Raw genomic sequence first — 13,381 nt, 5'->3', positions numbered from 1 at the left:
AATATGTGCAATTTTTCTAAAAAACAAAAACAAAAAACCACAATAAAATTACATTTGTATTGTCTACTTCTCTTTCTGCATTCCAGCATTTCCTGATCTCTGACTCCATGTGCAAAAGTCAAGGAATCCCAAACGAACTATTGGGATTAGTAATTGTATTATAACTTGGCACTGTTATAATGAGGGTACTATTGGATTATTGTAATTGAAAATTAATAAAAAATATTGTTTTTTTAAAAAACTCACTAACTAATGGTATTCCAGATGGCAATATAAATGTCTGACTTATTCACCTTATTTATTTATTTATTTATTTATTTATTTATTGTGGGTGGGATTCAACTTCATAATCTTCCAGTTGTTCCACCAGGGCAAAGATTTCAGTCTGCCAGATGGCACTATCACCTCTCACCTTCCTTCCCCTCTGCACTGTCCTTGGGGTTCTCCTGACCCTCGCACAGTCAATTTTGAGGATGTGGGGGGAATATGCAGGGAGGAAAGGTGGGAAAACTGGACAGTGTATGCTTGATGCCCATATCAATCTCCATCAAGGGTCGGATTGTAAAGGGAGGTTTTCCACCGGGTTGATGGAGCAGAGGGAAAGGGTTAAAACAAATTTTGGGAGATGGAGGAGGTGAAATGAGGATCCCAGGAAGCATCTGAATCCAGGGAGAAGGCCAGTAGTCTAGAGAATAGAGAGGCACCAAGCAGGTTGGTAGAGAAATGTTCTGCCCTGTAACATTGGACACCTCAAGCCAGACACCGCCTACTGTGGAACAATCTAGGTGACTCTACCAGTCAGCAAGAAGACTTCTCCTTCAGGGGAGGGGACTAGAGTCAATTGAATGCTAAGCCATTGCCAACACTGCCACCATCTCCTCCAAGGACACACGGATGCCAGCACCAGTGCAAAAAATCCTTGCAGACCCAACCCACTTGAAGGGGTGCCTGTTTGCTTACTTGTCTCCTTAGAGAGCTTATGGTCCAGGTATTCTTTGATCAGTACCCAAGCATGGGACAGGAGAAGGGAGAAGGCTGCACTTTGCCATGTCCTGAAGGTCCAGGAAAATTTAGCCCAGGGTCCAACCTAGGCCTGACAGCAGCAAACAAACACATCAGGCCCTGGGCAAGGTCTCAGGAGCTCAGAGGGGCACATCACTAGTCCCAGGCTGACCCCACTGCCCATCTCTGGTTGACTGGGTTGGAGCTGACAGCAAAGCTGTGAATAAGGGCTCTGCATGTTACCCAGCACAATCTATTGTCAAGAAAGACTTCTTATGACTTCTTGTTGCATGCCACCGCAATCTTCGAGCAGTGTGTTCCGGGGGTTCCAGGAGCTCTTTCTCTCAAAAAGGGCATGTCACAATCCTAAGTTTGGGAGACATTACACTGAAAGAACGTGTGAGTTGATCTTGGAACCTCCCAATAAAGGTGCTGGATTCTGCTGCAGAAACTAGGGATGGCATTTTGTGACAACCTGGTGTTACAACTACCTATTTGACCACCGCAGTGCCAGGCACTGTTGGGGACTGGGAAAACATGATGGCCATTGCAAAAAATGAAAGCTTTGACAGTGTTTTTCAGGAGCAGGTGGAAAGGCTCTTCTTCAGGTTCTGCTGGAACATTGATGGTGAACTGAGTCTGCTATCAGCTTGAGAATATTTATAGAAATTTTTCTTTGTCTTGCATGTTTGTACCACTTGTCCAGATCTTGAGAGATTTGCTGCAATTCATGTAAAGCTGCGTTGGAACCAAGCAGGCAGTATTCTGAATAGAGTTCCTTTCTTAGGTCCTTCTCTAGAACAGGGTGTGCATGTGTTATAATATCTTTCAGTCCACGTGTTGCACAGAATTGGTCAAGAGCTGTGATTGTTGGAACAGATATTTGTGTTTATTTGAGTATTACAGGCAAGAATTTCTTGTTAATGGTCCTACAAAATCAATATGGATACTTGATCATTTCCCAGGTGAAGATAAGTCACTTTGGTGAATTACACCAAATTGCTGGGTATGCCTAACTGTGTGATATAGTATGATTTCAGAACTGTAGAAAAAGTAACATAAGAATTACAATAGAAATTTTATTTTATGCTGCTTGTCATTTACTCACCTTTGGCCCCTGAAGAATGTTTGTGCAATTAGCAATAAATGTGTTGCAAATGCTTGGTGGAGATCTTTGATTGCATAAACATATATTTATTTTTATGGTACTGAATAATGTTTTTGAAAGCTTCATTCCTAAACAAGTTTATTATGAGGGAAAGTCTTATTGAACACATTTGGCTTTACTTCAGAGGACAGGGCTGCTTGTCACTCCCCCACCTTACTCCCCTGAAGAATGGTTGTGTAAGAAGAGTGACAAAGTCTGATTCTAGAGGAACTCATCTGACACCAAGGATGATAAGCTTTGCAAGAGGGCAAAAACTCTGACCTGAGTGGATTTGAAAAAGTAGTTCGATAGGAGAACTTATTTGAACTCCAATATAAAATTGCCTCACAAACATTTTAGATGGAGAAAGCATTTGATTCCTACTGAATGGTAATGATTAATCAACATTCAAGCCCCTGCCAACCTATAGAAAAAAAGCTGCACCTTCATACTGCCTGCCAGTTCAAGGCAGCAAAGTTTGATAAGAGACAAGTGCACCTAGAGTGTATTCCTTGCATTCTTTGACACCCATTCTGCCCCCTGTAGTTCACTCAGCAAACACGATCACATGAAAAGGAAGAGATAAAATTAATTATATTTTATAAGAAGACCTAAATACACGGTTCTTTGTGCTCTTCCAAGAGTTTAGGAGCACCCATTCTTTGGATCTCAAACTGTGACCAGACTCTGATATATATAAAGCATCACAATATAATTTAGTACAGGTTGAGTCACCCAGTCCTATTCTCAGCAAATTGTAGGTGTGCCAGGATCCATCTCTGCTTGATGTGCATCAGCAGGATTCCCGGTACTGGTGGTTAACCCTTCCTGGACTCCCAGCGGACGGGCTGGAGTCAGATATAGTCAATCAGATCCAAAGCCTAAACCAATGCCACTCATCATCAGTAACCTGTAAAGTTGTGACCTTTTCCTGCCGATTAACCTTATATATTGTGTCATGTGTCATTTATATCCTCATGGGGGGTCAGGACATTGCCACACAACTGAGATTTGCCATCATTTGAAATAAAAAAAAACCTGCAACCCTAAAATAAACTGCGCTTTCACAATCTCAGGGGTGCTGTATATATATATATTTTAAAAAAACTGTGATTTTGTGGGGGAAGAGCTGAGGTATGGGGAGGTAGGCAAAGTTGTGGAGCTGCCCAAGCCCAAGGCGTTGAAAATGGTTTTCAGGATAAATTTTGACAGTTTAGCAAGGAGAACACAGGAAGCCATCAAGTGCATGTTCTATGCAAAGGCATTCCTGAAAACATTAGCTTTAGACTATAAACAAAAACAAAATGAGCCATTCCTGCATGCTGTATTGTTTACTGGGAAATAACTTTCATGGAATTCTGACTATAATGACTGGGAGCTATCCATCTTGATATGCACTCTGAAAATCCTTCAAAATCTTGGAAGGGTGGGAAAGATTGCTGCCAATCTGTTGGATCTGAAAGTTTATTCTTGGGCATGAGTCATATTTGATATCAGATAAGCTGTGTGCAAATGAAAAAGGTTGCTACTTTTCTTGGATAGATTTCTCAAACAACCACGGCTAATTATTTAGTAAATTTTATTCAAACAAATAGGGACTATTTTGGAGTTAAGGTTGGTGTTATTGGGTTGGAAGTAAGTGCAGGCATGTGTGTACAAATAGACATTCACAGGTGAATCTCAGGTCTTTCTTACCATTGGAGCCCATTTTCTACTAGTGGACCTGAGCAGACCTAATACTGCATTTATTTCTTAAACGGAGGAAGACCACTGTTGATATTGGTGTCGCTTGTGCAAAGAAACAAGTTCTCCCTCTGTTGTTCTTTACATTATCAGCCTCTATGCACCTGTGTTACCTTTCTCTTCTTGCATAACATGCCAGGAATGATTTACCAAGGAGGAGTATTCGGTTTAAACAAACTCTTATTAGCTAAAAAATTCTATAAAGCAGTTTCCTGGAGTGCTCTGAACTTGAGCCTTGAAAAGCTGAAATACTCCAAGCTGTAGAAGAGATCATTCTCTCCCTATCTCTCCCACACTTTTTGACTCTAAAAACAAAAGGTAGGTAAGTTTTGTTGTAAATAAAACTTTCCAGGGAAAAGCAGGACTACTAAATGACAAACAAGTAATCTACTCTTTCTTGCATTTGTCTGAAGGGGCAACAAGATATTTCATCAGATGCTTGAAAACTCTAGTCACAGTTCATATTCTTTTATCGTGTCACAGAGTGCAACATTTGTGCTACCAGAGATTAATAGTTATTTTGAGGGGACTGAATGTGAACTCCAATTGTGCAAGTGGAACCCTCCTCATTCGGCATGGGATACAACCCTTAATTTATATATTGGAAAATCAAACAGAGTATTTTTCTTGTTACTATTTTATATACACAATGTTTTCCACTAAACAATTGTTGCATTTCTTAGCAATGAGGCACAAGACTTATATAGAGAATTAAAGTGATTTTCAGGCTTCATGGCATATTATTTCTTTATCCATTATAAGCAATGGATTTTATGGTTATTTTTATTAATTTATTTAAATGTTTATAAAGCACCAATTCATCAAAAAGATCACAAGGTGGTATATCTCGATTTGGTGCGTTATATTATATATTATGGCTTGAAATATCGCAACAGAAATAAAAGACAAGCAACACACTGGAGACAACTATGGTTTCCTCAGCACCCAATGGAGCCTTGAACTTTCTCCCATAACAATTGCCCACCTTCTCATATCATGCACTGCAAGTGCCTTCCTTGTCAGATGCTACAGTGGAGAAGAGAATTTGGCGCAGGGGGGAGACAAAAAAAGAAAGGGCTATGTGGTGTCTCAGTACTGGAGCGCCTGCCCCAACAGGGCCCATTGTATGTGTAGTCAACTCTCTGTATTATCATAGATGAAGCTGAGGGCAGTATTCCCTCTATGGAACGTGCTTGGGCACCACATTTCAGCAGCAGTTTCTGTCAGAGCTGGCAATGGAAGCCAAGTGGGCATTGAGCATTACCTTTCTCTTTAGCACCCTGTCTCTCTTTCACCTCATCCACATCCATTCTTCCTCAAACATACACAGAGCCATGTTTCCCATTCATCCAGCGTCCACTCATTTTGCAAATGGATATGCATGCACTTTCCGTCATAGGGGGAGTAGAAGAGAAAAAGATCTCTACAATGACCCCAGGAACAGTCAGAGTTGAAGGGAACTGAACACTGAAAGGAAAAGTGGTTTGGCCCAGGCAGGCAAGAAACACATATCATCCCAATTTCTGTAGTAGTAGTTGTAGTAGTAGTAGTAGTAGAAGTAGTAGTAGTAATTTATTAATACGACCCCCATGAAGTTGATCAAGCACCCAGGAGAAATTGCCAAGACTTCCCAACAGACACCAGTCTTTCATTTCCCCTGGATCCATTTCCAGGGGGCAGTTTTTTGCTTCCTTCATACCCCCCCCCCGAGTACAAGAATGAATGTCACTCAAGCTGGCAGCACTTACCAAACTATGGTGCCAGGCAGCATATAGTGAGGCCAACGGCTGCTATTTTGCGTGCTGTATACATGCACTTGAGAAACAACCAAGTCAGGGTGAAAGAGCTGGCTAGAAAAAGCCTTATTGTGCAGGGCGAAGCAAGCACAGTGGCAAGGTGGGTTGTCTCTGGAGAGAGGCTCTCTCAGGAATGAGGAAGGGTCAGATGAAGAAGCAAGAGGAGTAGAAATCACCATTTCTTTGTCATTTCCTGCTGTCACATAATAGAGGGAACTGTTCTCTTCTCTTTATTCTTATGCAGGCAATGGAACCAGATAAGAAATACCTTTTCACACACAAAGGATTTTATTTCGAGCCTGATTTGACTTCAGTGGAGTACTTAGATTCCCTGGAGGATTTTGAAATAAGAGACAGTGATGTATTTTTAGTCACTTATCCAAAGTCAGGTAAGAGTGTATTTTCATAGGAAGAACCATCATTGCTATTCAACCTGTGTTTTGAAAACAACATAAATATACATCAAATACATTCAAATTTGGTTGCTATGGGTTTATTGTATTCACTGTCTTTCAGGATTTTGTATGTTGTTGTAAAATGGTGTTTGTAAAATTCTGTTCTTAAAAAACTTTCATACTGTGTCTCTTTATTTCAGCATTTATCTGCCACAACTTTGCCAATAGTAACAGGGGTCTGTATCCAATGCAGTTGTGCCCCACATGCAATAACTTCCACTTTCGCACCAGAACATCCTTCATTCTTCTCTCCCTTTGTGTCCTCAGCGTTCCCCGAATCTGCTTTGGAGGGTTGACAGGGTGGGGAAGACCCAATAACAGGGAGTGGGAGAGGAGAGAGAGGCCGGGGGGATGTTCTGCATTGTATAGGCATTTAGGACTTGCGTGACGTGAAGAAAGGCTTCTGCAACTGCCTTTTGCCTATTATGTTTGTCTCACTGGCCATTTGTCAACATTCTTGTTCCTAGAATACATTGATAAAAAAATCATAGTTTGAAAGTGCTGAATCAAAATACTATGGAGAAGCAGACAACCTTTTTTATTATTCCCTGAACTTTGACTATCATTTGCATAATGTTCTGGGAAGAATCTGGAATGGAGTTTTTCTTAGCTTTCTGAGCAATATAGGAACTTATTAGCAAATATTGTTCTGTCTTCCCAAATCCTCAATGCAGAGACATGTTGCTTTCAACCATTTTGCTCTGTAAAGTCCTGTGTGCATTCATGACAATGAATGAATTAACTAAGCTTATTCTCATTTATAGGAACAATATGGACTCAAAATATTTTGAGCTTGATTTATCATGAAGGTCACCGAAATGGAACTGAAAAAGTGGATTTACTAGACAGAGTTCCATTCCTGGAGTACAATATCCGAAATATGGATTATGTCAGTCGTCCATCACCTCGCCTCTTTGCTTCCCATCTGCCCTACTATTTAGTACCCAAGGGATTAAGGAACAGAAGAGCAAAAGTAGGAAACAGCACATTTATTATTTTATCACATTAAATGTTTGTCTTGCCTTATTTAAATTAACATCTCAGTTTCTGTTAACATTTCTCCGTTTCTGAGGGCAGTTTATCTAGCTGAAATTCCTTTGTCCATTTAATGAATAATTCCCTGTGCACCCTGAGCTTGGAATAATTCCGATGACTCCTAAAGAAGCAAAGATTTTATGTTCCATCTCAGATCCATCCATTTATTATTTTATGCATACATATCCCACATTTCACAGCCACAGAAATAACTACAGAAGCCAAACAAGAAAGACAGTAGAAACAGTAAGATCAGCAATAGAAAAGAATTTATTGTTATTCCTGCAGGTTGTTTATGTGGTCAGAAACCCAAAGGATGTCTTGGTTTCCTATTACCATTTTTCCAAAACTGCAGTCAAATTAGAAGAAGTAGAAGATTTTGGAATTTTCATGGAGAGGTTTTTGGCTGGAAAGGGTAAGGAAGATTTGCTACTCTAAAATGAATCACTTTTGTCCCTTCATCTTTATCCTCCTTTGACAACAGATCAAAGAAATTCTCTGTGTGGTAAGGAATTTTTCACAATGCCACGTCTGATGCTGAAGCTTACTCTGAGGAACTCCTAGCTGATTTTCCACATCCGTCCTGACTGTGCCTGTAACCCAGCTTCTCCTGGGGAGGAAAAAATTTAAACTTGTAGTGCATGGATAGGCAAACTAAGGCCCGGGTGCCTGATACGGCCCAATCGCCTTCTGAATCTGACCTGTGGATGGTCCAGGATTCAGTGTGTTTTTACATGAGTAGAATGTGTCATTTTATTTAAAATACATCTCTGGGTTATTTGTGGGGCATAGGAATTTGTTCTCCCCCCCCCAAGGTATATTCCGCCCCCCCCAAGGTCTGAGGGACAGTGGACCGGGCCCCTGCTGAACAAGTTTGCTGACCCCTGTGTAGTGGAATTAAGCAAAGTATAGACCAGAGGCAATATTTCATGCAGCAGAGCTTTTATTTGTGCTGAAGGCAAATGAGTATAATGGTCATTAAATCCAATACATTCAGGATTGGCACAATCCATTAAAAATCCAGTTGCAGCACTTACAAAAACTTATAAACTTATAACAAGACTAAAACTTAACATTAATCATCCTATGTACAGGCACTCCACACCTGAAGGAAGAGAGACAGAAACATAAAGTAAAACCCAAGCTCCTGTTATGTTTGAAATTATACCTAAGCCGGTCTGATGTCAGTACTGTTTGTTTAAGAAATAGAAGAAACAGGTGCCGGTGTTTTGTTCTTAACTGGCTGAAGCATGGGTGTTACTCTGTGTATATAAGGCTCTGTTGCAAAGCGTTTAGTGCTGAGACTCCAACTACACCATTTTATGCCACTGATGATTGAGGCTGAAGGTAGGGAATAGATCTGGCCAACTCCCAAAGGAAATCAGGTGGATTTATATTCTCTTTGCATCAGAATGCAGCAGCTACAAATCATTACAAGGTGGAGCACCTAATCCTTAATAAAGTGTACAGATTTGTGTCAAGTTATAACTCAGAAACCCAGACTGTGTCTCCTAAATGTTGCAAGTATTAACTGCCACACCATATAAGGAAATTGCCAGAGTGGGAAGGTAGGGAGCTGGAGGAAGGCTAGACCGGGGGTCGGCAGCCCGCGGCTCTGGAGCCGCATGCGGCTCTTTGACAGCTCTGCCGCGGCTCCGGGGCGGCTGCCTAGGGCGCGGAAATGGCGCGGAATGGTGGGGGCGCTGCGCTGCGCTCCTGGCCCGCCTCAGCTGCGCCAGCCGCGCCGTCCTCCTGGCCCGCCCGCCCGCGCCCGCCCACTTCTGCAGCTGGCCGGCGGCCTGCCCTCGGGAGGCTGAGGCAGGCGCTGCTGCTGCTCATGCGTCCTCCCTCCTTAAAGTGTCGGGCCCGGCAGGCAGCTGGAATGTCCTTGCAGGGCTTGGCTCAGGCCGCCTCCCTCGTCGTCGCGCCTTCCCCGCTCCCGGAGAGGCAGGCAGGCAGGGGACCTTCCCAGTGCCGGGCGTCGGTCGCCAGATGGCACTGCTGCCGCCTCCGCCTGGCTTTGCCGCTCCGCCTCACCGTCCGAACGCCTCTTTAGCAGCGAGACCCAGGAAGCGCCCGGAAGCCCAGCCGGGACTCGGAGCCTTCCTGCACCACCATGCCTGCGCCGCCTTGACCCGGGTGGGCGGGCAGGCGCGGCAAGAAGCTGGAGGCATGCTTTGGGGAGCCCCGCGGACTGACCTGCCGCGCGCCAGGGACAGGCTCTGCGTGCTGCAAAGCGAAGTGGGGACGGAGAGGCGGCGCTGAACGTCTAGCTCCGCAGAAAAGCAGCCTCGGCGGTCTTCGCGAAAACCAGCAGCCCTCCCATCGCCACCTCCCCCGGGTTTGCTTCAAGGGGGGTGGGGAGAATTTCGGGGAGCTCTTTCTGTGAGAGCCGTTTGCTACCTCGCAAATACCGAGCACGGGAGAGGACGCTTTCCATTTGCAGCTTGCGTGCTTCTTGTTGTCCTTTTTCTTTGCCTTGCAACTCCCCCCCCCCCCCGTGCTCAGCTTGGCTTGTCAGCCTTTCCAGGCAGCTTAAACAAGGCTTTGCCCTGAAGCCAGATAGTACTTGCAGGCTCCCTGCTGCTTTAAATGTGCACAAAATAAGATTTAACGTCGTCCTAATAATAATAAATATAATACTTCCTTTTCTATTCTTTGCATTGGCTCCTAATAATAATAATAATAATAATAATAATAATAATAATAATAAGGGTTTTTCCTCTGCAGTGTTATATTTGTTTTAAATCTCGCAATGGTTTTGCGGCTCCCAGATGTTGTTTTCTCCTTCGGAAACAGGTCCAAGTGGCTCTTTTTGTCTTAAAGGTTGCAGACCCCTGGGCTAGACTGATCTCAGCCCACCCATCACTGTCTCATCACATTGCTAGGAAGCACTGCAGGCAGCCTTAAAATGTACAACTCTTCTGCAAATTCTTTCTCTCGGAAAGTGTTTGGTGAGGTTGGGTGGTATTAGTTCAGCTTGTGTTTAATGGTTTGTACCACTGCTGGTTCTTATAATGATTCCTTTAAATTGTTTTAATGGAGTTTATATGTTTGTACTGCTCCTCTCTGAATGTTTTTCAAAAAATCATCTGATCTACATTTTATGCCAAATCAACTTCTCTCCCATCAGTACTTGCAAGTTTATGGCTGGACCATGTGGAAGGCTGGTACTCTCACAGGGATGACTTCAATATTCTGTTTCTTACCTATGAAGAAAATAAGAAGGTAATGCTATCCAGTCTGATATTAACAACCATCAAAACTCACCTTTACAAAATGGAGGAAGGAAGCAATATGATTATTCAAGTGCCCTCAGCTGCGTTTTCCCTTTCTAGTTTCATCTCCTTTCTAAAGATTTTTTAAAAAGACTAGCAGGCCATGGACTCAGGAGCAGCTTTTCAGACCCCAGACTGCAAATATTGCACTGTAACCATTTCCCCTGAGGGATTACGGGGTATAAATAAAGTGTCATGATCCCAAGCAATATGTGTCATTTCAGAAGCCCTCCGATGCTGAGGAAAGATGTCACAGAACCTTGCTTGTGTCTGCAACAGGGACATTTGTTTATTTATTTACTTGTGGACTCCGTTGAAAGAGCTGCCCCATAATATAATGTGTTCTGCATGACTCATGGAATAAAAGCAACAATGAAAGTATAATATAATGCAATGGCAATTATTAAAAACTGGCAAATAGAAATGCAGGCTGCTTGTTTCTCCTCCTTGTTATACTGCCTATTCCATGAGTTTTAGTCACGAGGCTGTCAGGTTTCTCTATTTTGGGTGGCCCTGACATTAAAACCACGTTCCATTTCAGGATCTAAGAAGCTCTGTATTGAAATTATGCAACTTCCTGGGAAAGAGACTGACAGAAAAGGAGGTGGATGCTGTTGTGGATCAGGCTACATTTAATAAAATGAAAGCAGATCCCAGGGCAAACTATGAGTTCTTGCCACCGGATATAATGGACCACAGCAAGGGATGTTTTCTTCGCAAAGGTAAGTTAGTGGTAGATCAAACTCACTTGGTGCTGCTTGTAAAATCACTGACAGATTCACCTGACAATTGCATCTAGGGGTGGAATATATCTGGTCTTATGGATATTTATTTGACCACCACAATGCACTTTCTTTCTGTTTGCTTCCTGGGCCAGGCACTGTTGGAGACTGGAAGAACATGATGACAGTAGCACAAAGTGAAAGGTTTGACAGTGTTTTCAAGGAGAGAATGGAAAAGCTGCCCATCAAGTTCTGCTGGAACATCAATGAAGAATCATGAGTCTACCTTCAGCTTGGAAGGTTGAAATAAAGTGCACTGTATGCATTTAATCCAAGCCTATTTGTAAGATTCAGCAAAAACCTCTCATGTGACTTAATAGCTTTCTAATGTTCAAATATGTGCACTATTTTTTTAAAAAAACACCAAAGTAAAATTACATTTGTACTGTCCACTTCTTCTCTTTCTACATTCCAGCATGTCCTAACATCTGACTCCATGTGCAAAAGTTAAGGAATCCCAAACTAACTATTGGGATTAGTAATTGTATTTTACTTTGGCACTGTTATATTGAGGCTACCATTGTATTAATGTAATTGAAAATTAATAAAAATTATTGTTAATGAAACCCAAACTAACTATTGGTGTCCCAGATGGCAATGAAAATCATCCAACTCATTCATGTTATCTATTTATATATTGCGGGTGGAATTCAACTTCACACTCTTCCAATTATTCCATCAAGACAAACATTTCAGCCTGCGGGTTGGCACAATCCCCCCAATCTTCATTCCCTCTGCACTGTTCTTTGGGTTCTCCTGACTCCCGCAGAGTCAATTTTGAGGGTGTGTACGGAATATGTGTTGAGGAGAAGTGGGGGAAATGGACAGTGTACATTTGATGCCCATAGCAATCTCCTTCATGGGTCACAAGGAGGCTTGGAACAAGCTGATGAAATGCCTGAAAGAGCCTGAAAGGGCGATCTGAACAGGCGCAGAACTAGGCTTTCTTTCAAAGACTAGGTCAGCAGCAACCCACCAGACCGGGCCCCTCATGCACAAACACCCCTCAACACATTTGTTTTCGGGGTGGGGGGAGAAAAACAGCTGCCCTAGTCAGTGAGCCCTGGAGGGACAGAAGCCACTTGTTGCCAAGGGGTGCAGAGGCACATGAGGAAGGGAGAGGTTGGTGTTACAGCCTGACTCAGCTGTCCTGGGCACCCCTCAGGCATAGAGGGGGCTCTTCCCTTTGGAACAGGCAAGGTGGAAAATAGTGAAGGTGTTGGAAATGGTGGAAAATATTGCTGCCAATCTATTGGATCTGAAAGTTCATTCTTGGGCGTGAGTAAATTTTGATTTTGGATAAGCTGCATGCAAATGAAAAAAGTCACTACCTTACTTGGATAGATTTCTTTTTCCCCCTTTTTAAAATCATTTTTATTAATTTACCAATAAAAACAGCCAATTAACAAATCCATCAAATCATAATCCAATTAAAAACAATAAAATTACATTTCAAAATAGCCAAATTACAATCCAAATTATTAATTGTTAATTTTTCTGGGCTTCCCATAGTCTGGACCTCTGAAGTATATCTCCAATATTTTTTATTTCTGCCTTCTTGTTGTTCTCATATTTTCCACATTTCGATCTTAACGCTTTAAAGTTCCCCATCCCTGGCTATGCGATTCTCAATCATGTCAAAAATCACGTATCCTTTCATCCATCGGGTACAGCTTTATTTGTGTATATATATTTTTTCAACTGTCTATTTGCCAGCACAGCTTTTCCTGACTTCATTCCAATCTTCCAATCCGGGCTGTTGTCCAAGCCTGTTGTTTGAAGTTTAATGACGCAGTAACTCCCAAGTTGTTAAATTGTTGCTGTTCACGATAATTTCCCATTGTTAAATTGTTGAGCATACTGTTTGCAATATTGCAATGTAAATGAACTGTATTCCACAGATATGTCATTTGGCGATCGATCAGCTTTCCCAATGACCACACAAATCCCTCCTCTGGGCCCTAGAAGGGGGGTTGCTAGACATCCATTTAGCCTTTACTCTCACTCATAATGAAGAAATTCTGCAAACAGATGCACTGTATGTTGTCCCAAATTGTTATCTCAAGTCATTATAAAGTCAGCTAGCAAGTATTTCCCACTTCCTTCGAAAAAGGAAGGAATTCTCATTTTTCCATGCTGCATC

General features: G+C 42.4%; 1 protein-coding gene across 1 annotated transcript; it reads left to right on the top strand.

Moving 5' to 3' along the window:
- Positions 1 to 5,920: 5,920 nt before the first annotated feature.
- On the top strand, positions 5,921 to 11,762 carry LOC117043695 (amine sulfotransferase-like). Its single transcript, XM_033143653.1, has 6 exons — positions 5,921 to 6,077; positions 6,908 to 7,116; positions 7,467 to 7,593; positions 10,312 to 10,406; positions 10,998 to 11,178; positions 11,334 to 11,762. Exons 1-6 carry the CDS (start codon positions 5,927 to 5,929, stop codon positions 11,456 to 11,458), a joined length of 888 nt encoding a protein of 295 aa, XP_032999544.1. The 5' UTR covers positions 5,921 to 5,926; the 3' UTR covers positions 11,459 to 11,762.
- The last annotated feature ends 1,619 nt before the right edge of the window (positions 11,763 to 13,381 follow it).

This window comes from Lacerta agilis, chromosome 3 (genome assembly GCF_009819535.1).
Source record: "Lacerta agilis isolate rLacAgi1 chromosome 3, rLacAgi1.pri, whole genome shotgun sequence".
In the NCBI taxonomy this organism is placed as follows: domain Eukaryota; kingdom Metazoa; phylum Chordata; class Lepidosauria; order Squamata; family Lacertidae; genus Lacerta; species Lacerta agilis.
The sequence above is the reverse complement of the archived record's forward strand: the minus strand, read 5'-3'. Positions and strand labels throughout refer to the sequence as shown.